The 27,250-nt window shown below is 46.9% G+C and overlaps 2 protein-coding genes across 3 annotated transcripts in view; one reads left to right on the top strand and one right to left on the bottom strand.

The window, feature by feature from the left end:
- The window catches only part of NIP7 (nucleolar pre-rRNA processing protein NIP7), a 44,782-nt gene extending 31,152 nt beyond the window's left edge, over window positions 1-13,630 (top strand). Inside the window, exons 4-5 of the mRNA XM_086945766.1 lie at window positions 11,178-11,318; window positions 12,711-13,630. Of these exons, the coding sequence (XP_086801892.1) occupies window positions 11,178-11,318; window positions 12,711-12,830 (261 nt within the window). The 3' untranslated portion in view covers window positions 12,831-13,630. The remainder of the gene's footprint in view (window positions 1-11,177; window positions 11,319-12,710) is intronic.
- Window positions 13,631-13,723: 93 nt separating this feature from the next.
- The window catches only part of TMED6 (transmembrane p24 trafficking protein 6), an 89,046-nt gene continuing 75,519 nt past the window's right edge, over window positions 13,724-27,250 (bottom strand). Inside the window, exons 4-5 of one of the 2 annotated variants that reach the window (XR_015302465.1) lie at window positions 16,192-17,883; window positions 13,724-15,153 (exon numbers count right to left, since the gene is read on the bottom strand). Coding sequence is in view for 1 of the 2 variants with exons in the window: in XM_086945765.1 (XP_086801891.1) it covers window positions 17,650-17,883 (234 nt within the window). In the remaining variant the exon portion in view is untranslated. Of the gene's footprint in view, window positions 17,884-27,250 lie in introns of both variants that reach the window. The other variant, XM_086945765.1, reaches the window with a different exon arrangement.

The raw sequence follows: 27,250 nt of genomic DNA, 5'->3' as shown, positions 1-27,250 counted from the left end.
GGCTACTGTTCTTTAGCACCTGTATCAACAAGGTGATTGGTCGGGTGGTTGACTTTTTTCAGCCCCTTTGATGCCGGGTGGAATCGGGGGGCTTTCTTTAGGTCCATGTTGGCGAGCCACTATTGCGTGACGTGCGAGGGGAAGTGTTAACACTTTCCCTTCTTCTCAGAACATCAATTTAATACGCTGGACGGTTATGGGTCAGTGGTACCTATAACTTGGTAGGATATATAATGGGATCCCTCAGACCGGAGCACGACAGAAGGAGAAAGCACATGCAGCAACGCAGACTTCTTAACGTGGATGTGCGTTAACTCCGCTTGTCCTCCGAGGCCCATTATATCTCCTACCAAGTTATAGGTACCACTGACCCATAACCAGCCAGTGTATTAAATTGATGCACTGAGAAGAAGGGAAGTGCAAACACTGCGCCCCGCACGTCACGCAATAAGCTTGGCCCATCCTTGATAGAATACATTTGAAACAGAGGATTGGAGGTAATTTTAATTAACATTAACATCACCCTCACCCTCACCTTTCTGATCACTACTGCGAATAACCAGTTGGTCTCCCTCCTGGCGGAGGAAAGCATGACTAGAGACCCAATGAGGATGCTGCTCACCTAACAAAGTGAAGCGGACAACCAAGATATACCGCTCCCACGACTATCACATGAATGAGGTTTTTAAGACGACCAGGACCCCAGACCCTGGTAACCACAGGGCAAGTGATCCATTCCCCTCTGATTTGTTTATCACATGGAAGCCGAATGGATCTCAGGTTCTCTCCCCTGAGTGATTATAAGATTTTATAAAGCAAACATTGCATTGTAGGGTAAAATTAATGACTGTGGATTCATTTTGGTTTGTAAAAAGAGATATGGTTTTAAGGAAGCATATTGTCTTAAAATGTGTTGTCAATGCAGCAAGGAGTCTAAGGGAGCTAGCAGATCTATGGGGTGTTGTATGAGTATTATGTTTTGTGAATACCTCAAAGTATTAATATGGTAAGGAGGCGAGTGAAGAGAGGGAGGCGAGTGAAGAGAGGGAGGCAACAGAGGAAAAATCAGTTGCAGAAAGAAGGAAAGGTAGTTGGGGGTGGGGAGTAGTGGGTGCATGGGGGGATGAAAGGGTTAGGGGAGGAGGAATGGAGGATGGTTATCTGTGATGTGGAGTTTAAGATGTAGGAGTCTAATTTCATCCAGGTATTTTGTTATTTCCTCAAGGGAGTTTTAGGTAGGTGGTTAAGGAGGGGCCGCCCCCCCCCCATGGGTAAAGAGTTTGGATAGGTCTTTACTTTCAGACAGAATAGCTTTAAAATCAATTGAGATTATTATGTCTCATAATTTACGACCTCACAGTCTAGTTGTTTGGATAATTCAAAAGGGTGAATACCCAATGCTATAGAGGGCAGCGAGGTAGGTGTCCAGTTTATTTGAAGGATCTGTGATGAGTGGCCCAAGTTCAGACCAGAATTTTTTTTGTTGCAATACTGCAGCTCCAGTAGTTGTCTCTGAGACCTAGCTTATAAAGTTTGGCTGTGGTCCAGTGGACCATGTATGCTGTCCATAATCTGCATTGAGCTAAGGAGGGTGTGATCTTGTTGGTTGTGATCTTGTTGGTTGTGAGGTTGGGCAAAATAGATGCAGTTTAAGAACAAGGTCTGTGTGGTATTTGTTTTTGCTCAGAATAGTTTCCCTTTTAGCTTGTAACGGGGTATTGAGGGAGGAGATAGTGTGAGACCGTTTAGAGTAAAATCTGCTATGTTCTGTAGTGTGGATGGAAGGTCAGGTGTTCTCAGGGTTTATGTCTGGCGATAATCGCTTTAAGCTTTAGAAAGTGGTAATTCATTACGTCAAGATCAATTTGAGGTGTGAAAAGGGTATGGGATCTGTGGGAGAGCTCAAGTCTTCTACTAAAAGGATGCCTTTATGTACTCATTTTTGTTTAAGAGAGTTTTGCCCTCTGGTTTGAGATTATTGTTGTGCCATAGTGATGCAAGTGTGTAGTAGTGTATTTTTTTAGGGAGTTTGTCAATTTTCCATAGGGCATGCGCTGTGTTTGAAAGAAGGCATGCAGAGTGTTTCGGTCTTATTTTCTCTGTGGTATAAAGGAGATGAGAGAGAGAGAGTGGAATGGCTAGATTGTCTTCAATATATTTTTATTTAAATCTGCTTATCTGCTTATTTGCATTTAAAGCACTTAAATGCATGCAGCGCAAATAGCAAAGAAGAAAAAGAACAGAGCTATTACAACAACGCCCTGAAACAAAACCGAATATTCGGTGAAGCAATTCTGTAGCAGTGTAGTGTAGCACTTTACCCCTCAGGGAACGACTAGGAGGAATGATCCATAATCCCATTAGGGGGGCAGGTCACAGACAATCACATTCTCGCATGAACTGATGTACCCACATCAAACATCACTTGTGACACAAAGATCCATAATCCCATTAGGGGGGCAGGTCACAGACAATCACATTCTCGCATGAACTGATGTACCCACATCAAACATCACTTGTGACACAAATCAAAAAGAGCAGGCAAAGGGCACCATACGGCACCGCACCAGGCAACAACCACAATACAAGACACAACCCTCTAAGCTCCAGAAACATCTAGCCCACACCACGGGACACTGGGGCCCCTACGGGTCCACCAAGGCTTGGTCAAATCTGCAGTTAATGCACAGGTAGTGACAGTCAAATCTCTGGGTGAACTTGGGGCAGAACTTATGGTTTTCGCTGCATCATCCCGTCCCAGAGGTCCACCATAGCACCCCTCAGCTCCAGATCCCTCTCCATGTTATTGTTCAAACAAACCTTCCGGAGCTGGCACTCTTCTGCCACTGCCCACTCCAATAAATCGGCACTCCATATAACCTGTGTCGGAGGGGCCGGGCTAGCCCAATGAATGGCGATACGCCTTCTGGCCAGTACCAGTTTCAGCTGGGAAAATCTGTACTGCATCTTACTACCTATTTTTAGGTCTCGCGACCTATCGATGTGCGCAAGCGCATCGAGCGTAGCGAGAATTCATGTGGCGAAAACATCTTCAAACCAAAGGGCTTTCAGCCCCGCGGTTTTCATGCAGTTCACGTGAACCACGTGATTAAACATGCACGCGCATCGGCAACATTTCTCAATCACCCTCCCACAGGCACGCCCCCCCACCAGGCTCTCCCGCCCCCATCAGGCTTCCCTCCTAATCCGCCGCAACATTTCTCAATCACCCTCCCAGAGGCACGCCCCCCCACCAGTCTCCCGCCCCCATCCGGCTTCCCTCCTAATCCGCCTCCCCTCGCTCGCATTCCCGCCCCAGGCTCTCCCGCCCTCATCCAGCTTCCCTCCGCCATCTGCCTGCCACACTAGAGCCATAAGCTATCCTCCCAAGTCGAACTCTCAAGCATTTTATGTCTGAGCCGCTAACCCGAGCTCACCAAAGTCTTACTCATTAGCCGCCTATGACTTCACCCAAAATGTCCGCAGCTCCCTTGCATATACTCACGAGCCCTCAAGTCTTTCCCCATCCACTTGTCTTAATCTCAAAGGGCTCCTATTACCCACAACCCAGCAGTAATGCACACATTTTGCATGCCCATCCTGTATTAATACCCGGTGCTCCATTTCTGGCACTAAAATAGCAAACACCTCCGAGTCCGAGACCTCGTATTACCACCAGCCCCAATAGCACACCTCTCCTACTCAAACTGGGACCCCACATTCATTCTACAATAATTCGATACTATCCCCATCTCGCTTACCCCCATGGCGATGGCACTGGTTCCTCTCAGGTTTAGCGCGGGCGGCGAGGGTACAGAAAGGGTACAATGGGCTGCCTACAATCTGCGGGGCGCTGGCGTGGCGGCCATCTTAAGACGGGGCTTTCTCAGAACCATGCAAGTTGTCACATACCGCTGCCGCCATAGTCGGTCGGGGTGACTATGAATGGTTGTGGGCTTAACATTATAACTGTTTAATATTAGGTGCACCTTATCTGCCGTAGATGTGTTCTGTTGTCTCAGACTCCACAATACATAATGAAACTGTTGCCTGTCGCAAGTGTTTTTTGTTGGCAGGATCTGGCTTTGCTCTCACCATACCTGCTTTTCAACAACGATCAACCTCCCAAACCACTCTGTTTGGTGCACTGGACCCCTCACACCACCGGGCCTCGGTGCCACTGTACCCGCCGCACGAGCGCCCCTGCATGCTGTGTACCGAACCGCTTTTTATTATTTTACTTCTTAAATGCAAGAGCTTGTTTTTCTGATTTCGGTCAGAAATAGCTAATTCTAATCGTCCAGTGCCTGCCAGTGGCAGAATTGGAAACACATTCCTCTACTGCCCCTCACCCGCGATCGGAGACACTGAAACGGGTGTTGAGGTTTTTTCTTGCACCCCGTGGTTCGACAGTCTTGAAGCAGCAGCTGCAGCAGCTGTCGGGTTGTAACAGTCTTCAGTGATCATTCACTGCATTAACCCCTAGCCTGCTGTTTGTGTGCCACGCACCCCTTTCCCCCGCCCCCGCTGCTGCTGATCTGCTTGAGCCTAAAGCCCCCTCCCCCTCCACACACCCAGCTTTTCGGTTCTCTGTAAATTCGTCCTGCTGTCTCTGCCTGTGCTGTAAACCCAGCCTTTTGCCTGCTGTGCAGCGTCTGTTCAAACATCCGAGGATGCTTTTCCACTTAAAAAACAAGTCAGTGGAGGCGGTTCCACTAGGCAGGTCTTGGCTGCTAAGCAAATGGAATGTTTTTTTTAGACCTCGAAGGCATCCTTGGTGCCATTTCTTCAGTTGCACTATACAAATGCCCTCTCGCTTTCCTGTTACCCTGTGGCACACCAACCGGAGTACATCTCAGTCAGTGATGTTGTGTGCTGTACAAGGTTCTGCAGTTGGAGAATTAAATATTTTAAGTAAGGCATGCTGGTTGTGCCAGTGCCAGTCAGGGGGGCAAGGCGCCCTTCGCAGCCCACCCCCAAGTTCAGACTGGGTCTCATGCTTGTGTGGGGGGAGGGGTCTTTCCTGCGCCGCCTTTGCTGTGTGCTGAGCTGCTGCCAGCTGCATGGCGAGTGGAGAGAATTTCTCAGGACACCTAACAACGTGGCGAGGTCCGTGATATTTTTCGCTAGGCAAGGCTTTTTTTTGTAGCGTTCACTTAATAGGAATGGGCGGGGCTGGAATGTCTGCGTGCAGTGGCAGTGCTTATCTGAGAAACCTGACCTATCGCGAGCTGTCTGTGTTCAACCCCTCCACAGAAATGTCCCTGCAGGAGCCGGGCCAGTGTGTCCCCTCTTCATTCGGAGATCTCGAAATACTCTGTAAATTCCTTCGTATGCAGTACGAGATTTGCATTTAAAACGCTCCCTGGGAAAAGCCTGTATCATTTTACTGCTCGGTCACAAAGAGCAGCTGGGATGTATAGATGGGTGCAGTCGGTGCCGTGCAATACATTGTATTTTTATTTACCCACAATGATTGTTTTTAAATACATACCAATATTCGGAAATATTTTTAGCCGTTTTCTCGTATGGGGACGATTTTTGATTAACAGTTACCTTCAAATGTATTAACACAGGGGTCACTCAGACTTTCTGTTACAAAAAGGCCGACTGGACGGCAGTGTTATTTGCTATTTAAATTGCCGCCATTATTTGACTTCACCCGTGGCATTGAAGCGCCCCAGGGTAGATATATTATCTGTTGTCCCCAAAGGAACAGAAAGAACAGCCTCAACCTCACCAACTGATCTTTTTAAAGAAGAAATTAGAATGAATGCGTGCCACAGCCTGTTGTGTTCCTGTATTTAAAAGTAACTTTGCATGGGACACATTTTCGGGAGGGTAATTGGGCTGGCTTGCATACAATAATATAAAACTGGTTTTGCATTTTTGATTCAGAATTTTTCATAGGCATTCTTATTCAGAAATAAAACTAGCACTGGCGTTGCCAATAGGTTTCGCATTTGGAAAGTTGGAGCTATTGGTTTTGTAAATGACATTTTATATTTATATATTGTTATTGACAATGCCAATAACGATATATAAATATAAAATGTCATTTACAAAACCAATAGCTCCAACTTTCCTACTGCGAGACCTATTGGCAACGCCCGTGCTTGTTTGGGGAAGCAGCAGTTCCAACAGTGCTGTCCCACACTGTAGGTCCACGTAACAAGTCCAAATTCCGTCAGGGACACTCCCCCCCCCCACCCCCACCCCACGTGCTCCTAGAGGAGCGCATCAGATAAAGCCTATGCAGGTGCTGCGGTGTCAGATATGCTCTGTGCCGGAGGTAAAATTGCATCAACTTAATCCTTGCATTGCTTGCCACCTTCTGCACCTGATAATGCCCCCTCTCGAGGGACTCCAGAATCCATTTTTGTGTGCAGATGTTTAATTTGTCTGCCTATCATCCTTAAGGGCAGCATATAACCAGGAGATGACTCTCCTAGCGAAGCATGGATCCAGCATCACATGTAGAACATTTGACTGACCAGGTTAGTCCACAAAGGACAACAAGAGCTCCCGGCCCATATGGGACACACTTGCATATTGCAGAAACTGCCCCAGGCCTATACTGAGACGTCCATAGAGAGAGGTATGCATGTGAATGGACCTAAGCCCCTGATTGGGAAGAATCTAGTGTGTTAGAGTGCTCGCCTTAAAACCTGCGTGACTGCTCTCTCACATGCCTGGGCAGCCTGAGAGATGACAAAAGGGGGTGCCCGCCGGCAACCTACGGCCATTCATAAGAAGCTTGGGAGACAATCCGCTGCGGTCGAGCCATCCAGTAACCTCTTTTCCGAATTGGGACTGTCCTTGCACTACAGAGCAGTATATTGGAGTAGGCTCGCCAGATAATATAAACTGGAGGTCTGGAAGTCCCTACCCGCCCTCAGCAGGGTTCAGTTTTAAGACGGCAAGGCGAACCGTGCTCCTCCCTCCCGCTCACACCAGGGACACCAGCAACCCACCAAGTCACCAAAACAAGGACAGCGGCAGCACACAAAACAAGTTCTGCATTGCATAAAGACATTGGGGCAACAGGACCATCTTGCTCAGTGCCACCCTACCCATAACCGACGGGTAGCGTTTTCCAAAACCGGATAGAGGCTGTGAGGCCGTCCATCACCCTGCCCATATTTAACTCATATTGTTGGTGTTGGTCATGCGTTATCTGCATACCTAAGTAGCGGGACTGCAGAGTCTCAGAAGGCAGGCCACCACGGAAAGGTTTAATGCATCAATCCCAGCCAAGGATGCCAGGGGGAAGAGCATCGTCTTATGGCAGTTGACATGAAGACCTGACACACTCCTGAAATGAGCCAGAAGCCGCAGGAGGTGGGGCAGCAAGCGCTCCGAGACAGTCACGTACACAAGTGTCATCAGCATACATTGAAACGTGTTATGGTGCCCACTCACACACCCCAGTTCCTAAGTTTGATCCTCGGATGTATCGCCAATGGCTCCATGACGAGAGCAAAAAGGATCTGGGACAGCGGGCAGCCCTGCCTGGTAACCCTTTCAATATCAAATGTGCTGGAAACCACCTGCCCAGTTTGCACCCTTGCGCTGGGTTCCGTATCTAAAAGGCATACCCATGACAGGACTCCCGGACCCAGGGCCATGCGGTGCAACACGGCACAGAGTTACTACCAGGATAGGATGTAGCCTAACGGTTAGGGCGGTCTACTTCAAATCTGGGGAACTGAGTTAGAGTCTCGGCAACGACGCTCAACATCCTGTGATTTTAGGAAAATCACTTTATCCCACCGTGCCTAACAAAAATTAATGTGTCCTCTTGTAACGCAACCGGTGCTCATTTAAAGCGCTCAGATACCTGATTTCGGGTTAAGTTTGCGCTATATATAATTTTGAAAATAAAAAAAATAGGGTATCAAATGCCTTATCAATATGCAGGTCGATCAATGCAGCCCGTACCTCTGTGCCCCTGGTTTCATGCATCACATGGAATAACCTCCGCAGATTCATATGGGTACCTATCCCGGCATAAAGCTACATTGATTCCCGTGAACCAGATGGGTGACCACACAGTCCAACCGCAAAGCAAGGACTTTTGCAAATGAGTTAATGTCCACATTGAGCATGGACATTGTGCGGTATGTACCGGGGTCATCAAGGTCTTTGCCAGGCTTCAAAAGCATGATTATTAGGGCTTCTCGTATGTGGACCAGTAATTCTTAGTTGCTATGTGCCTTGCAAAGGGTTTCCAACAATCTAGAAAGTTGGGAAGTGTAGTATGTTGGGAAATATTCAACAAGGAGACCATTGAGTCTCTGATATTTCCTGTGGGCCATGTCCATGAAGGCCTGCTGTAGCTCCTCCAACAGTATGTCTTCAAGTCCCCTCAGCTTGGGCTACCGTCAGTCTGGGTACAATGACTGTAAGAACTGGGACCACCAGTTCTCTGGGGGGTAGCTTGGCTCGAGCAGGAAGGCAGCCAGGGGCTTACGTGTAAAGTAGCTACTCAACACACTCATCCACTGAGACACAAAGTGGGCGCAATAATGGAGACCACACCAGTAGTTGTGTTTGAAAATCAAGATCTTTTATATAGGTTTTAGATCACAGCAGTTCAGGTGTTAGCATTTCATTGGCATCTCATTAAAGTACTACATTGAAGCATTTCATCAAGTATTCTCAGTAAAGTAGAAAATATCAAATAACACAGCCTTTCGCATTATAATCTTCCGCAGGCTAATAGGGTACTTTCATAAACCATGGACTAGCATTCAAGAAGCAGATATCAACATTTCCTCTTGTAAATATCAACAGTTCAGTAACCAAAGTCAGACCATCAAAATAGTACTGTAATAAATCACTAGGTATCAGAGTTTAGCCGCATCAGGAACCGTAGAAGCCCACCCCTGCAAGAAATTCAATACAGGGAAAATATCACCACTTCATCAGCAGGCTTGAAAACATGTAAGCAGGCATGAGTAGTAAAGGCAGCATAAGACGGCCGCCATGCACCAACAGTCAATGAAGTAACCGATCTTGTTACCTAGTGGGCCTGCAACAGTTAATTTAGTATAGCCTGCGCTCCAGGCCTGCACAGTTACTTGGCCCCAGCACTCCTGATGCGTAAATCAGGCCTCACGACTACTTGAGGCTCAACGAGGCCAACAGGGCCCAGTCACAGTGTTCCCCGGGGGAGGGGCGAACTCTGGGCCTAATACCGGCCTTCCGTCCTCCTCCCCTGGGGGTTACCTTAGGTTTTCGGCCCTCCGGGGCCCTTGCGCAGATACTGGGCGAAGAAGAGGGGTTCCAACCCTCCCGGGGCCTCACTCGACCTGGCGCGGTGCAGGTACAGCTTCAGGGCACCAGCGCCGGGGGCGAAGCGGGACTAGCATTAGGGGCGAATCTGAGGGGGGCTTCCTGGCTCCACGGCCCCCTCCGCGACGAGTTCAGGCCTTCTCCGGGCCTCCAGAAGCAGCCTCGGCCTGGGGACCAATCGGAGCAGGGGCCGGGGCTGTCTCCGCCAACCGCGTCGCTCGCCTCGAGGGCGTGCCAGCCCGGTCCAATGGTTGCGCGGCGCTCGGGGGGCGGGCGGAGGAGCTCCCTGGTCACGTGAGGTGCGCGCTGGCTTCAGGCCTACCGCGGCCTGGTTTCCTTGATGCGGCGGCCCTTTCCTAGCATACGGGGCCGCCGAGGGGGGAATCACAGCGCTGGACACAGCGCGGAGGCAGGCGGCCACAGGACAGGCAGAAGCGCCTCAGAGGTGTCGCGTGGGCGGCGCCGATGCCACGATGGTGACGAGGTCTCCTCAGGCGCCTCGGGGGGCTAGACACAGCGCTTGACACCGAAGCAGGTGAGCGCGTGGGGGCAAATGCAGCGCCTCGCAGGGCAGGATGATTCTTGAGGAGAAAAGCGCCTCAGGATCACAGCGCATGAACCACGGGTGCACAGTTAGCTCAGGGCAGGCGGTTTCAAATACAGCGCTGGACAGGGGGAGCAGAATATAGCGCTTTCCACACAGTTTAGCAAGGGCAGCAGAGCAGTTCAGTCAGGGGGGAGACAGGTAGGGCAAGGTGGGCCCAGTTGAAGGCAGGGGATGCGCAGGGCAGCACAATCCAGTACCTGGTCGATCCCCCAGCAGTCTCTGGTCAAAGGAAAGTAGTCTTCTTGGCGCTCGGATGGTTCTGCGCCCTTAGGTGTAGGTTTGTTGAAGCGGGGTGGGTGGGTTGAGTTGGAGGCTGGATGAGTTTTCCTCAGTCACTGCAGATGGACCCTGGGGTTCCCTACCGCTGGGCCAGATCAGGGGGCTAGCTTAGGACACCTCACTCAGCTTAAGAGGCAGCACCTAAATCCTGTCACTCCCAGTGGCATAAGTTCCTAACTAGGCCCTCCCGCCTAAAACTCCTGCGTGGGTTCCCCAGGTCAGTGATGCCCCAACTGACTAGAAAAAGTTCCCTCCCTTACTTATATATGCCCAGGTCAGGTGACCACTTTCTAAGGCAGCAAAAATAGGCTCCGCCTTTCTTCTGGAAGGTTCCAGGAGCTTCCCCACTCTACCTAGGGACAGGGGGTGGCAGGCTGGTATTGCAACAATGTATGGGGTCCCAGCCAGCTCCTGGCAACTAGAGTGCTACACTAAAAGATCACGCTGCAGTAGCAGGGGCCAGTGGCAGCCATGTTTGAAGTAGAGAGCACCAAGTAGAGAGCACCTGCACCCTAACATGGATTAGTCATGAAAAGGTGCCCGAAGACCTAAGGGCCAACAAAAAGAAGGTGGGAAAAATGAGGCAAGGGCGAAAAAAATAGGGAAAGACCACCCTAGGGCTGAGAGGTCTAACAATGACCCTATTCAAGAAATCCCTCAGCTTGTGCGCACCAGTGCACGCCAGAACACATACACCCCAGCCAAGTGGCACGTAGCTGCAAATGAATCGCTACCTAGCCCACAGATGCCTTGCCGGTGAAGGGAAAGAAAAAACGGGGGGGATGGGGGGGGTCGCTTGAGCAGCCAGGCTAGTATATGCCCCGACCGGTCCCCCTCCAGTACTCGAAGTATCTCCGTGTTTCTAACCAAGTCTGTCAAAATAGTCTTTGTGTAGTACCCATCTTCTGCATTTTATGACAGTTATCAGTTTTAGTTCTGCATATTAATAACTAACTGCATTTATTAACATTGCGTATTTTGTTTTGTATTTTAGTACAAGGTGTGGGTGAAACCAGGAGCAGAACAGTCTTTCCTCTATGGAAACCACGTGCTTAAGTCAGGATTGGGTCGAATCACAGAGAACACCTCTCAGTATCAGGGTGTGGTGGTATATTCAATGGCAGACATCCCTCTGGTAGGTACTATCCGTATGTTTGGGGGTGCATGGGTGATGCCAATGTCCGTTGTGGACCTAGACAGTAGGTTATTTGAGTCCAGAATGACTAACGTGCCTATTTTCATCCACGTTGAAGTTAATCATAGCTTTTGTTCCCTCAAGCTGCATCTAAGCTTGAACCCAGCAGTCCGGACTCATATATTTCTACTTGAGTGTTTGCATCCCCTGCTGCCTATCTGACAGTGTGTGATGGGTCTGTTGTTCCTACTTCCCTATCTTTATAGTAGTCCACTGAGCCTCCTAGGTTATCTACAAGTTAGAGTAATGGGCAGCCATGCTGACCGTGTCAGAAGCACAATGGTACTGAAACATTGAGCGCTACTTTTTGCAGGCCGGAGAAAAAAGAATATTTTGATAGTATAACATGCCGCCTTTTCTAGCTTTTGTACATTGCTTGTTTGCCCTATCCATTTAGGCTTCATTTCAAGGAGCCTGGTGGTCCAGATATATCCGAATCCTTATCCATGTAGAGGTTTTGTGAACCAATATTGCTTCCTCCCCAAGTGGTGTTATGGTAGTCCTGCCATGTCTACTTTTCTATCTACTTGGCTGTTTGGTTTCCATATCTGTGTAGCAGATTTGTGATCCCTGTATATCGGTCTTCCTTTCCTTGTAACACTCTGGTCTCTTTATCCATGTAACAATCTGGTTGACTTGCCGTATTTTTCCCGCCCAAGCTCTGCATGTACCCCTTAGCCATATGGCGGTCTGGTTGTTCTGGTGGTTGTATGTTAAGCACAATAATATCATGCTACAAAAATATCATAGGCTAAATATAAACTACCCAAAAATCTTGAAGATAAGTGTATGTAGATATATATAGCTTTGCTGTTCCTTACTCCAGATTTACGTAACTTGAAGATAAATGTCTTCAGGTTATGTACATGTGGAGTTAAACAATAGTAAACTTATACATACCTATACATAACTTTATGAAATTGTGGGATTTGATACTCTATGATATTTTGGTAGCACGATAACTCGATATCAGGTAGCATATCTGTCTTGGCATACCTGCCTGTGTCCAGTTTGGGGTCTGATGGATCTGGTTTATCTGAATTTACGACCTCTGGGTGTGAGTGAGTTTGGTTCGGCTGACTTCAGTTGTGTATGTATAGCATCACTGGACCTGTACCGTCCTAAGTCCACCTTATTAGTTTTTTTATTTCTTCACTTATGAATGTTGACCTGGTCTCGTGGAGAGGGTTCTGGAGTCTTTGGAGATATGGAAGGACATCCTACAAATCTTAATTCATTGTGGAATATTAATCCTCAGAAATATTTTTGTCTATGATGATAAGACACCTTAACTTATCCATTGTTTTGAATATCCTGTTTTTCACTACCTAGGGATTCGGAGTAGCAGCAAAATCAACCTTGGACTGCAGGAAGGTGGACCCGATGGCGATTGTAGTATTTCACCAGGCTGACATTGGCGAGTATGTGCGTCATGAGGAGAGCCTAACGTAGTGTAAGATTGGGGCCGTCGATGCATACTACTGCGCCAGGAAGGATTGAGAGTCAGGACTCTGGGTGCAGAGATTGCCTGGATCGTGGAAACCATACCATGTGGAACAAAGCATTGTGTATAAACACATCATGTTTTTGAAACCTCTTTGTGGATATGTCTGAGAAGACTGATTTTATTTCCAGTCAGAATTCTACTTCTTTCATATTTTCGATGCACCTAAATTTGACTGAACAATTTACACAGCATCTCCGTCTAGTTTTTTCTTTTAGTCAGTGATTTACTTTACGTCCTCTACAACTAAATTATCACGTTTGTTGAAAGGAGTCACTGTGAAAAGAAAATGACTGCATTACCAGATGGTATTCGTTACAACAGCCTTCATACATGTACCTCCAATCAATCCCTTTTTTTTTTTGCAATTTCTTTACTTGAGAGATTTCTGTTTTTAAGGTAGACCATGTCATAAATTAAATATACAGAGTCTCCCCGCCCGCCTTTTTTTTTGTTTCAGACATTCACTTATCACCGATATAGCCCATGGATTAGCAGTGGGATGGAAGTTTGTCGTTTTTGAGGGCACAGCCATACCTGTTATATGTGGCGAGGGGCACATACCTTTTAAAGCAGATACAACTACTTAGTAATAATGGACCTCAAAGATATGGGCACATTTTCAGCTGGGTTGTGATATGCCTGGGAGTTTTTGACCAGTGTCCCGCCTAGACCACACCTTGATTTAAAGTGAAAACAATCGCACGTCCTATTTTTGTATGCAATAAAGAATGTTTTTTTTCTTGCACTGTTTTGTGTTCTGGTAGTTAATTTTTCTAAATGACATATTTTAGATATCTGTATGATCTCTTACATTTTTCCTGTGAAGCACTTCGTTGTGTTTATTTATATTCATTTGTTTATTTAGTTTTGCAACATATACAAAGCAGAAACAATCATACATCATTTTGTCAAGTATACATTACATTTCTGATACATGTTTTCTGCTCCACTTTGTGTGTTTTGTAAGAATCCAGTCTTTTTGACCCATTTCTTTGCAAATGTGTGTAGTAAAATAGGATCCCTGTTTAAAATGTATTTTTAGTTTTTTTGATTGAACAGTTTCTAAGTTTGAATACAGGTGATATCAGCGATGGCTTTATATTCATATTTGCTAGATGAAAGACTAGTCTTACTTGCCAGAACTTAGTCAACATGCTGTTGAGCATGTATGCATTAAAGTGGTCATAAAATAAGTGTATTTTACCAGTACTGAATGTTAGCAAACATTTTTGGTGTTTATTTGTGTGCCACTCATTTTGCGGCACTTTACATTTCCTGCGTGGTTCCGGCGTTACCAAGATAGACCGGTGTCTGAATCTTCTTGTGGTGATGAATTGCTTTTATTTTGTTCTGGACATTTACTCGGGTGGTTATGTCTTGGTCATTAAGTCGTTGGTATGTGCTCAGGGCTGGGTTTTGACAGCACAGCCATTAATCGCCCATGGCATGAATATACAAAGAATGGGCTTTGGGCCTACCATTTCAACCATTGGCTTGAGAATGTCAATCACAATTTGGCTTAGCCCAGTGAAGTATTCATCTGGATGTGTGGATGTATCCTTCCGCCTCTTATTGCATTGAACTGCATGAAAGAGGAATCGAAAATTCGATAACCCTCTGTTTGCTCCTGCTGGCTCCCACCTGTGTATCTCGCTGCAGTGTGCATGCTTTGGTGCTGCAATTCCATACCTTTTGGCTTTACTACAGCAAGTAAAAAGCTGGATTGCTTTGTCAGTTCTAGAGTGATACTGTCCCTTCCCCACGCACAAACGTGTGTGGAGTGTTTTGGTGGTGGGTGCCGTGATAGAGTATCTGGTGTATTTTGGCCTTTCAAATGCAAGTTTGTAACACTGCCCGTTGTGTTGGATGCTGTCTTATGGCATGGTGGAAAGTGTTAGCATGAACACAGTGAACACCAACTATATCCTATATCTGTGCAGTATTCGTTTTTTTGGGTGATAGTGTTCTGTTGGAAGTTTGTATGTTGGCTGCCACCTGTGCTGTAATGTATAGTGGGTTCGTTTGTGCATACAAATATCTGTGTATTCCAGACGGGCAGGAGTATGCTGCGTCTACATCAAAAGTGGGTACACAAGTAGGCCAGTAATGCTGATGGGGACATAAGCATTAGGTTTATATGGTTGAAGTGCGGCGTTGCGACCCAGTACAAATGCTTGAAGCATAGGGACTAAGGTTGGGACAGAGGACAAATGCTTGAAGAGTAGGGACTGAGGTTGGGACAGAGGACAATTGCTTGAAGCGTAGGGACTAAGGTTGGGACAGAGGAAAAAATGCTTGAAGAGTAGGGACTGAGGTTGGGACAGAGGACAATTGCTTGAAGACTAGGGACTAAGGTTGGGACAGAGGACAAATGCTTGAAGCGTAGGGACTTAGGCTGGGACAGAGAACAATTGTTTGAAGCGTAGTGACTCGGGTTGGGACAGAGGACAAATGCTTGAAGAGTAGGGACTCAGGTTGGGACAGAGGACAAATGCTTGAAGAGTAGGGACTCAGGTTGGGACAGAGAACAAATGCTTGAAGCGTAGGGACTCTGGTTGGGACAGAGGACAAATGCTTGAAGAGTAGGGACCCAAGTTGGGACAGAGGACAAATGCTTGAAGAGTAGGGACAAATGCTTGAAGCCTGAAGGTAACCACTGGACACAAGTCCCAGATCATTTGTGAAACGTAATTCTAGTGGGCCAAAGGCGCCATGGGAGATTTAGGAAGGTGATTCCGTATTTGCATTTTTGTATTTGTATATTTTTGTGGAAAGATATGTGTTCATTGAGGGGTCAGCACAGACTTTGGCTCATCTACCCAAGAGGCTGTCCTTTCCAAGAGCTGTTTTTCCAGCCTGGTCCTACTCGGATTAAGGCAGGCTTTTCTGCTCAAGAGGGAGGATAAGAACTGGTTGTAGAGGCCTACTTGTCTGTTTATTGGTAGGTAAGTGTCTGCCATAACATCTCGGAGTGTTGTTGAAAGAATTGAGTGAAACCTACCCTTCAGGAAAAAAGGTAAATACTGAAACAGTTAAAGGCATTGAAAATCTGTCGGCTGCTTTCTGATGTTGAGGGTTTTGGCCTCCTGACTTCGGCGTACGGTTTCTGTTAGTTAAATGTTCTATGCTTGAAATCTGTTTATCTTGGAAGTCACGAGTTTGAACTGTGGCAGCGGAGATTTCTTCTTTCGAAGGATGATGTATATATCTCCACTTACGCGCAGCTCTATGAAACATTTAAACATGTTGATCATGAGCACTATATAAAATACTTCACTGCAGGACAAATGCTTGAAGAGTAGGGACTGAGGTTGGGACAGAGGACAATTGCTTGAAGAGTAGGGACTGAGGTTGGGACAGAGGACAAATGCTTGAAGCGTAGGGACTTAGGGTGGGACAGAGGACAATTGTTTGAAGCGTAGTGACTCAGGTTGGGACAGAGGACAAATGCTTGAAGAGTAGGGACTCAGGTTGGGACAGAGGACAAATGCTTGAAGCGTAGGGACTCTGGTTGGGACAGAGGACAAATGCTTGAAGCGTAGGGACTCTGGTTGGGACAGAGGACAAATGCTTGAAGAGTAGGGACTGAGGTTGGGACAGAGGACACATGCTTGAAGCGTAGGGACTTAGGTTGGGACAGAGGACAAATGATTGAAGAGTAGGGACTCTGGTTGGAACAGAGGACAAATGCTTGAAGAGTAGGGACCCAAGTTGGGACAGAGGACAAATGCTTGAAGAGTAGGGACTCAAGTTGGGACAGAGGACAAATGCTTGAAGAGTAGGGACTCGGGTTGGGACAGAGGACAAATGCGCGTAGGGACTGTGGTTGGGACAGAGGACAAATGCTTGAGGCGTCTGGACAGAGAACAAATGCTTGAAGCCTGAAGGTAACCACTGGACACAAGTCCCAGATCATTTGTGAAACGTAATTCTAGTGGGCCAAAGGTGCCATGGGAGATTTAGGAAGGTGATTCCGTATTTGCATTTTTGTATTTGTATATTTTTGTGGAAAGATATGTATTCATTGAGGGGTCAGCACAGACTTTGGCTCATCTACCCAAGAGGCTGTCCTTTCCAAGAGCTGTTTTTCCAGCCTGGTCCTACTCAGATTAAGGCAGGCTTTTCTGCTCAAGAGGGAAGGATAAGAACTGGTTGTAGAGGCCTACTTGTCTGTTTATTGGTAGGTAAGTGTCTGCCATAACATCTCGGACTGTTGTTGAAAGAATTGAGTGAAACCTACCCTTCAGGAGAAAAGGTAAATACTGAAACAGTTAAAGGCATTGGAAATCTGTCGGCTGCTTTCAGATGTTGAGGGTTTTGGCCTCCTGACTTCGGCGTACGGTTTCTGTTAGTTAAATGCTCTATGCTTGAAATCTGTGTATCTTGGAAGTCACGCGTTTGAACTGTGGCAGCGGAGATTTCTTCTTTCGAAGGATGATGTATATATCTCCACTTACGTGCAGCTCTATGAAACATTTAAACATGTTGATCATGAGCACTAAATAAAATACTTCACTGCAGTCCTGATTTTCTGATCTACACCCCCAATGAACTGGTGTTCAGTGCGTCTTCCCTGAGATAATCATAACACGAAAAATGACCTTTTAATTTAATTTGAAAAACATTGCGTTGCGAGCATCTAATCTAAGGCACATCAAGAGCTTTGAAAGATGCTTTCGTACAAAGGAAAACAGGAGTGGAATTCATCACCACATGGAACGGCGCTTTTCCTCTAAGGAATCTTGGATCAGAGCCCTGGTGTTCTCAACAACGAGGTTTCTGAGTATCTGTGGTGGTTCGGGCATTAAAGAGTCGCTTTAGGAAAAAGAGCTGCAGAAACCCCGAGAGGACAATGACCACACTCTGCACTGCTGACCACCAGTTCACGTAGTTGTAGTTTAAGAGGAGGGTGAAGTAATCTGCTGCTCTCCGCATTCGGGCAAAGTTGTAGAAGCGCCACATGTGAAAGACGTGGGTCTGGAGTTGCCGGGTGCTCTCCTAGAGTGACAAATGAGAAAAGAGATCGTAGTAAGCCACATACTTTGTCTCTCAGGAGTAAGGTCATGTTTACAACCAAGTAACTTTTATTTGCTTTCTATCCCGAAATAAATAGATGTTGCACCATACAAATACTGACTTGCATACATAATTTTTTTTTATTGACATACCTAGAGACCCTCTGATTCAAATTGTGGCCCTGGCGGCAAACACGCCAATAATACGAGTATTCTGCTTCACAATTGTATTAAAGAAATCTGCATTGGATGGACAGGCATTGCCTTAACCCCTTCGACACTCATGACGAGCTGGGCTCGTCATGGTGTAGCCTCCTCATACACTGATGACGAGCCCAGCTCGTCAAAAAACAATATAAAATAGCAATTCCCAGCACAGGAGGGGAATTGCCTTAGCAGCCATGGAGTTAAGCTAAATTAAGAGAAGACTGAAGTAATATTTTTTGGAAACAATACTCGCTTTTGGACTCCCGACTGCTGGCCACCAGAGATGGGCCCACTGCTTACTCCCAACCCCCAAGGTTAAAAGCCTGGGAGTGATTCTGGACGACAAACAAGTTAACTCTATCATATCCAATTCTTATAATACATTAAGAATCATCAGGAAGATTCTCCCTTATATTCCAGTGAGCACCAGAAAAATAGTTATCTCCTCCCTCATCTTATTGAAAATAGATTACTGCAATAGCTATATATCAATCTGCAGAAACATTACCTCAAATTGCAGGTTCTGCAAAACTCAGCCGTCAGAGTACTTATCAATCTCCCAAAACATCAGTCTGTATCCTTTATCCTGTATCCATTTAAGAATGACACTGGCTGTTAGAAGAATAGGGCGAACGGGTCACACCCAGTGCTAGGTAGGGGTAGGTGGAAGGAGTATAGGAAGAGAAACTGCTATAATGTATTCTTAGTACCCTTGGTGGTAACAAACAAAGATAATGATGTTAAACCTGTTATGTAAGAGATACACCTGCTGATGTTTTGGCTGCTCTTTAAAATAAAATAAAAAAGAAAACGTAAAAAAAAAAAATTACAATGGCTGAATCAGCGCAAGCCACCCTCTGATACACGCGCTATATAAATTAATTTAACATAACATATAATGCCACACCACCCTGGACATCCCTGGGTAACAGGCCAGTTCTAGTGTATCTTAGTATATGGTCCTCCCTAAGTGGATGAAAGCAATTGAAAGTTAGAATGTAATGGCAGATAATGACTTCCAGTCTACCAAATTTATTGTGTTCCATGCTTATAACCTTGCCGTCCCAGAGTCACTACATTACTAGTAACATTGGAATTCAAGCAATGTTTTTTAGGTCTGGCCTAGAAACGGCTTTTAGTTGTTTGTCAGACTAATGATTAACAAGATTCTTAATAAAAATGCATACATAATATAAGTATCTGAACTTTCAGTAATTCCTCTTTATTGGTCTGTTAACGTGTCATTCGCATTATGTCTCTGCCACTTCCATTGGTGCTCTTTCTATGGGAATTATGACATTTTAACTGATCACGTGTGGCATCCTGAAACGGTGTTCACTTCAGTGTTAGTGTGGCTGAGCCACGCCTTTATTTTGATATTTTTGCATATGCTTATGAAAAGGTGAATTTAAAAAGTGCATACTTGCCAAAATCTAACCTATTGGCTTGACCGATGCTTCTTTCCTTACCTTCAATAGTTTTGTGTGTCTCCTTTAAAATGTGTTTGTGGGATGACTACTACAGAAAAACAATTGCCTCTTGTAATGTTTATTCTTTTCAATAATGTGGCTATCGCCATTAAATTCTTCTTGCCACCCTTTCGTCCTCTGTATAGGTGTCTAAGCACTTTAGTGTGACCTTGTACTACAAATAAGTTGTTAGTTTGGTTTCCGACTACTTAGGAAGGTTTAGCCAGTTCTCATCCCTCTGGAGTTGTAACCCATAAAATATTCAGAATACTATCAATGAATTTTAACTAGTGTTGTGTATTGTTGTAACACAACATCTCTTATTCTTATGCATCCTAACATGATTTTTAGCCTCCACATGTTACTTTTTTAGCCCTTTTGATCCCATCCAATAGGATCTCACCAACCTCTCCTATGTGCATACTCTAAGACTATACTGTACCCTCTGCTGCTTCACTATCCTAACTTAATAAACTGGTATAGGTCTGCTTTACTCCACAATGCCAACTCCTGCTGCTCTTTCAATTTTTTGCCAACAGTTATGGAAATCTTTTCAGGTCTTCCTCAAAATCACTTATGTATACACAATACACACTGAACCAAACACTAATTCCTGTGTGACCCCCAACCCTCCATAACCTTATAATGGACACATTTTACCAGTACTCTGTTGTCTCACATTGTTCCAAGCCTAGGTTTCCAACTCAAGGCTCAATAAGTGTAAGCTTTGCAATGCAGGAGGGGAGTGGGGGAAAGGTTGATAGAGGGATGAAGTAAAAGTAGGAGATCTCCTAAAAACGCTATATGGAAGACACTTGACAACTATTTTGCCATTACCAAACCTTCATAAACCCGCTATATATGTAGCATGATTTGCAAAATATATGTCTGATGAAATGTCTTTGGAGACATCTCAATTTGTATTTTAAAGGAGCTTTATCAGCAATATGTACCAGATCATAGGTCTGTGGTGCTCCGTGATGGAAACTCAAAGAGCCCACTACCTGTTAATTTATCACTTAATTTGTCCTCCCTTCTACTATGATTTGATTTTCTTCCAATTCCTATTGCTCATCACCATTAAGGAAAATTGTACAAGAGAACTACCAATTGCTATTTCCTTTTTCGCCATGTATAAGGTGTATTGTCTTTCTTTTGTTGAAAAACCCAATACATTTCTTGGAAATAAAAAAAGGAGGGGATATTAACTGATCACAGTAGTTTACTACGTAAACACTTAAAGCGGACTATATCATCTAGCTCCAGAAAGTCCCTAGTGTGGGGCCAACCTTTGGTTTTAATCGTTTCCACCCCTCCAATGTAACATGGATAATTTGGGTATTACTAATAACAGCTTGCAATGTAATCCGCCATACCCCCCCCCCCCCCCTCCCTCAAAATATCCAATTTGTTTTCCCAGGATTTTCAGCGATCCGGTTAATGAACCAAGTACCTTCAATACTTTGAATCCTTCTCGTCACAGCTGCAAACCTCTAGAAACAGAAAACATTTTTCTTCAGTAAAAGGAAAAGTAACTAAACTCCTTTTTTGCTGGATTCTCTCCCTTTATAATTGCTTAAATATTACTTTTTTAATCAATTGTTTTACCATTGCGAAACTGACAAATACTGAAAAACCTGTGTCTGGTATGGTCCATCTCTTGATACCGCAAAATAGAGGGAAGACATAGCAGAGGCACAGTCTGACTATATGGGAATCGAGCACCCTCCACCACCGGCCAACCATCGAGGGGTGGTAGCTGATACGAGCCACCATGGTCTCCAAATTCTGGCATATTTCTTGCTGACTCCCCTATTTTTATATACCAATTCTTCCATTTTGGCATAGTTATCCATGCCTCTTGTCCCCTTAGCTCTGGTGGAGGGAGCACCCCCAACCCCAGCGTTGAGCTATGTCACATTTGGCTACTATGTAACCCAGTGCTACCAGGGAACAGGCACTGCGTGTGCTGCCAAACTCGTCCATGAGGCACAGCAGGAGGACCTGTGGGTCTAATTCTAGGAGCTTAACCGCCACCTCGCCCAACACCATGTTGATGAAACTCCAGTACTGCTGGATCTCTGGGCATTCCCAGGTTAGATGATAGAACGTGCCTGGTGACTCCGCACAACTCAGACAGTCCAGACCGGCCAATCTACCCATGCGCCACAACCTTTCTAGGTCATAGTAGAATCTATGAAATACCTGAATAAGCCTGAGGTGCATGGAGATCGCCAGCACTCTAGGTGCCTTCAAGGCCTCTTTCGAATCAGCATCCTCCAGGTCCCACTCCCATAACGCATGAAGCTGTGAAGTGTCAGTGAATTATTTACTATAGTCTTGTAGAGTTGTGAAATACTCCCTCTTCTCAGCATCACATTAGTTTCTAGCGGGCTTCACTTCCCATAGGCGGACAGAGCTTGTCTCACCTGGAGACATCTATAAAACTGGGTTTTGTACAATTGAAATTCAGATGCCCGATCAGCTGAAGCCTCATTGCACTGCCAACTCCAAAGATCATTCTCAGGGTTGAGATTCCAATGTGGTCACATTGGGAGAATCCAGCAAGTCTGGCAGTTTACCCCAGCCATGTACCTGACCACAGAGAGGTCGCTGCTGCTAGGACCTGGTACTATATGATACATCTGAGGGCCAAGTGCCAACAAAGGAATGGAAGTCTAGTGATGGGTGGCAGAAAACGAGGCTCAACAGATTCCAGCTCCAGTATGTAAGTGGGTTTGTGTCTGTCACCTTGGAACCAGTCGTTGATTAGTACCAAATGAGAGCCCCAGTAGTATAATATTAAATCTGCCCATTTCTGATCGCCTCGTACAGCAGCAGATGGCATTTCCCATAGGACACCCCAGGTGTCTTAACTTAAAGGCACTGATAGTGGACTGAAAAAGGGGGTGGACGCACATAAGGTGTTGTTGGGCATACAGAAAGTAGAGTAGTGAGGCCCCCCGCCCCAATATTGAGAGAGGCAGGGAAACCCATTCACAGAACTCCACCTTGGACTGGACAAGGAGTGGCGAGTTAGTAAGGTCCCAACTATCTCAAGGGGTAAGGGCAATCATCATGCCATGCACAGACCCACACTCCCGTTAACTCAGTGATATCAACCCTAACCTGCACCAATAGACTTCCACCCATTCACCCGCAAACCTGATGCATCCCCATAGATTCTAAGGAGCTCCATAAGACGAGGAGCGTGGCTTCTAGGTGTCGGACGTGTTGTCCAAAAAGAGCGAAAATCTGTCTTCATGCCCGCCTTTCCAGTGGAACCCCTGAACTAAGGCGCCTACGTGGTTGAGTTCGACAAGGGGCTTCATCACAAAAGCGAACAACAGGGGCAAAAGCGGGCAGCCCTGTTGCGTACTGAATTTTATGGAGAAGAGTTTGGACAGGATTCCATTCACTCTGACCTGAGCACATAAGTCCATTTATAGGATGCAATGTAGCGGCGTCTGAAGCCCATTCTACTTAACACCGCCATCATGAATGGCAAGTGCACTGTATCGAAAGCGCGTTCTGTCCACCATGAGCAAGGCACTGTCCTCCATTTTGTCCACCAGTGCAAGCGCTACAGACAAACATTTCAGCATTGCCTGGTACCCATATATCCATTTAGAGAGAGAGAAAAAATATATATATATCTTGGTGCTTGGTGGTGCCTACACCACACATCAACCAATCCCATGGCCTCCATCCAGTTGCAGAGACGACCTGGACCCCGCCAACAGGGAGTTTAAATCGAGTGGGAGCTGCTTGACTACGTTGAAATCACCCACGTGAAGCTGGGCGATAGCCAGATGTGATAAGATGTCGCAGAGGTTTGACCCCTGTTTTGCCACAATTTATTTACCTAACCAGACATCCCAGTCTTGGCCCTAGTGGGTGAATAATTTTTCACCTAGGAACTGCGTACCTTCTTTGTTTAACTGCTGAGGTTAGAGCCACCAGTGATGGATATTCATTAGATTCCACTGGTGGCCCCCCCAATGAACCCATGACCAAAACAAAACGACCGACGTCAGTTACCACTGCATACACCCCCAGAAGGAAGAGCGCTTCAGGAGTATAGCCACTCCGCGGTACCCCTACTCATATCCCTAGTGGTAGATCCTACTGGGCCCAACCAGAAAGGAGCTGTTGGTCCCCAGCAGATAAGTCTCCTGCAGCATCATAGCCATTGGCTGTAGTTGCTTAACATACAGCATCACAGCGGCCTATTTTATCTTGTCATTCACGCCATTGACATTCCATGATATCGCTTTGTACGCCGGCATACGCCATGTTGATTAGGTCGCCCTTGATCTGCGGGACCCCCGCACCCCGATACATGGGAATTCCAAATAACAAAGAGCAGGTGCCAGAACAATTGCCCAACAACCTAATGTCAAACCACCCAATGCCTCTAACGAAGAGGCATTTGTAGCATGCTCAAACAACATTAGGAGAAATTATAAACCAATCATAAATAGGGGCAGGGAAAACTACCACCCAGTGAGAAATGTCCAGGCGAACGTAGGAAGGTCTAGTAGCCTCTTTCCCCATCCCCATTAGGGTCTTAGGACCTGCAAGGTAAACCTCAGCAAAAGGAGTGTTGTAAATCAGAACAGTACTGTAGTAGGTAAGTAGATTTCTCCCACCGCCTGCCCTCTAGCACGTCTCATATCCTTGTGCAGTCCCTGCACGGGTTACAGGCACAGTCTGTCTTTTATAAATTGAGATCTGGGAAGGGGCTCCCTCTCCGATCTGGACAGTAGAGAGACCCTTTCACCGTTGGAAGGAAATAGAGGGGGGTACGTTCTCCCTATACATATAACCTAAAAGTATCCCACCTTAAATCTCGGGTGTGATTTTTGGGGGAGTCTGGGGATTCTAGTCTTCACAATCGCAGGATGTTGAGCGTCCCTGCCGAGACTCGAACCCAGTTCCCCAGCTTCGAGCGCGACCGTTCTAACCGTTAGGCCTCATCCTTGGAATGATAGGTAAGTATACATCATTATTTTGAGGAATGGAGTTATCATCAACTGCTGTACGCCATAGAATCTAGACTTGTTAAATTAAAACCAAGCCTTCGATAACCTTATTACCTCCCTCCCTTAATCTTCTGAAGCACAGAGTCTTTGTAAAAGGGGATGCGCGAGAGACAGATAATTCCCAGCTTGCAGGTGCATTGGATAGTACCATTGTGTCTTCGCAAATAAATGATGTAACAAAAGTATAATAATCAATTCAAATAAGCTTTATTCGGTTTTTGATTAAAACCATAAAAGCAGCAAAGAAATACAAAACGTGTATAAATGACTCAAAATATCATTTGCAAAAATTAAAAGAAAAACCAACTATTACAAGCAAACTAGAATCAATTTGTCCATTCAGCCAAATAAAATAGTACAAGCAAACATCAGGAAAAAGGGTAGTGTGTTGGTAGCACAGGGTTCATGGCATCCCCTTTTACCAAGAATTATGGTTCCATGTCGTTTGCCTTAGGGACGGATAGGGTCGGGGGCCGGGATAAAAATCGTACAGATCCCAGATGCGAATGGGGCCATCTCCCTTTTTGGGTTGGGAGGATCGCAAATAGGGGACAATGTTCATAGTCTTGAATGTAATTAAAATAAGGTCGCCCGGGATGTCTTTGGGCGACGTACCTAGCCACCCCACCCTCCTGACTCTCAAGATGCCGCCATCTAAAGCAGGTGGCAATGGTCTGTGTTGTTGTAGCCAGGAGATGGTTTTGTTTAACAAGTCCTGGTGAGTTTCAAATTTGCCCTGACTAGGTGCAGGGACCCCAGAAAGAACAGTCACGTAAGGGGCAGCTTCTGGCGGTAGGTTGATCCAATTCCTGCTTTCATGTACAAGCCTGGGAACTCTATGGGGTACAGGCATGGAGTTAAAAATAATGTTCTGGCCTCTTGAATTGGGTAGAGAGATGAGGGGTTCAGGAGTTTGAGCTGTCATGAGTGTCGTAGGTTTGAAATTGTCGTTGTTGCTGGGGAGAGTAGGGTGAATGGGTGTGGCTGTTGTTTCAGTTGAGATATGGTTCCTTAATAATTTATTTTCGATGCTGGTCAACCTATTTCCCAGATTATTGATTTTAGTGATCAGGGGTGATAGTGCAGTTGTTAACAATTGCTCAATCTGTGCCAGTAGGGTCAATTGAAGTGGTGATACTGGGACAGGTGTTTTGTTCACCTCCTCAGTCTGCAATATTATTGGTGGATTGGAGGGTTGTAGTGAGGGACTAGTACACATTTTGTCAGTATTCTCAGTGTCTTCGTCGTTTACTTCATCAGCATATCTACCCACTATAGGGGGGGTAGATACGTTCTGGGCGTAGTTTGTACCACATAGGGCATTCAGCTCCTCCCAGATGAACATGATGAAAAACACAGTACAATGTCAGGATCGATAATGAAGAGATACAGTACCTCCAACTTCGTAGCAGCCAAGTGGGGTGGCCCGACCCGGCCACTTCGTGCCTCTGAGGGCCACAGAGGGCCCGCCCTTAGCCCGGGCTTAGCCGGCGCGCGGTCACGCGATGCGGGGGCTCGCGCTGGCCTTAAGCGCACCTCCGGGGACGGGGCAGGATGCTGGATGCGCGCCTTCCTGGGCGCAAGGGGCGCTGGGAATTGTAGTTGCCGATCTACTGCCTCGCCACGGGGATCGGGATGCGGCAGGCAGCAAGGTCCGGTATCACAGGGGAGCAGCGCTCGGGCTGCAACTGTCCTCAACCCCCAAAAGTGACCTCCCAGGTCAGTATGTGGCTCAGGTCCCCCGCTCCCCCGGGGCTCGCGCTGGCCTTAAGCGCACCTCCGGGGGCGGGGCAGGATGCTGGATGCGCTCCTTCCTGGGCGCAAGGGGTGCTGGGAATTGTAGTTCCCGATCTACCGCCTCGCCGCGGTGATCGTGATGCGGCAGGCAGCAAGGTCCGGTATCACAGGGGAGCAGCGCTCGGGCTGCAACTGTCCTCAACCCCCAAAAGTGACCTCCCAGGTCAGTATGTGGCTCAGGTCCCCTGCTCCCCAGGGGCTCGCGCTGGCCTTAAGCGCACCTCCGGGGGCGGGGCAGGGTGCTGGATGCGCGCCTTCCTGGGCGCAAGGGGTGCTGGGAATTGTAGTTCCCGATCTACCGCCTCGCCGTGGTGATCGGGATGCGGCAGGCAGCAAGGTCCGGTATCACAGGGGAGCAGCGCTCGGGCTGCAACTGTCCTCAACCCCCAAAAGTGACCTCCCAGGTCAGTATGTGGCTCAGGTCCCCCGCTCCCCCGGGGCTCGCGCTGGCCTTAAGCGCACCTCCGGGGGCGGGGCAGGATGCTGGATGCGTGCCTTCCTGGGCGCAAGGGGTGCTGGGAATTGTAGTTCCCGATCTACCGCCTCGCCGCGGTGATCGGGATGCGGCAGGCAGCAAGGTCCGGTATCACAGGGGAGCAGCGCTCGGGCTGCAACTGTCCTCAACCCCCAAAAGTGACCTCCCAGGTCAGTATGTGGCTCAGGTCCCCCGCTCCTCAGGGGCTCGCGCTGGCCTTAAGCGCACCTCCGGGGGCGGGGCTGGGTGCTGGATGTGCGCCTTCCTGGGCGCAAGGGGTGCTGGGAATTGTAGTTCCCGATCTACCGCCTCGCCGCGGTGATCGGGATGCGGCAGGCAGCAAGGTCCGGTATCACA

This window comes from Lissotriton vulgaris, chromosome 12 (genome assembly GCF_964263255.1).
Source record: "Lissotriton vulgaris chromosome 12, aLisVul1.2, whole genome shotgun sequence".
Classification (NCBI taxonomy): domain Eukaryota; kingdom Metazoa; phylum Chordata; class Amphibia; order Caudata; family Salamandridae; genus Lissotriton; species Lissotriton vulgaris.
The sequence above is the reverse complement of the archived record's forward strand: the minus strand, read 5'-3'. Positions and strand labels throughout refer to the sequence as shown.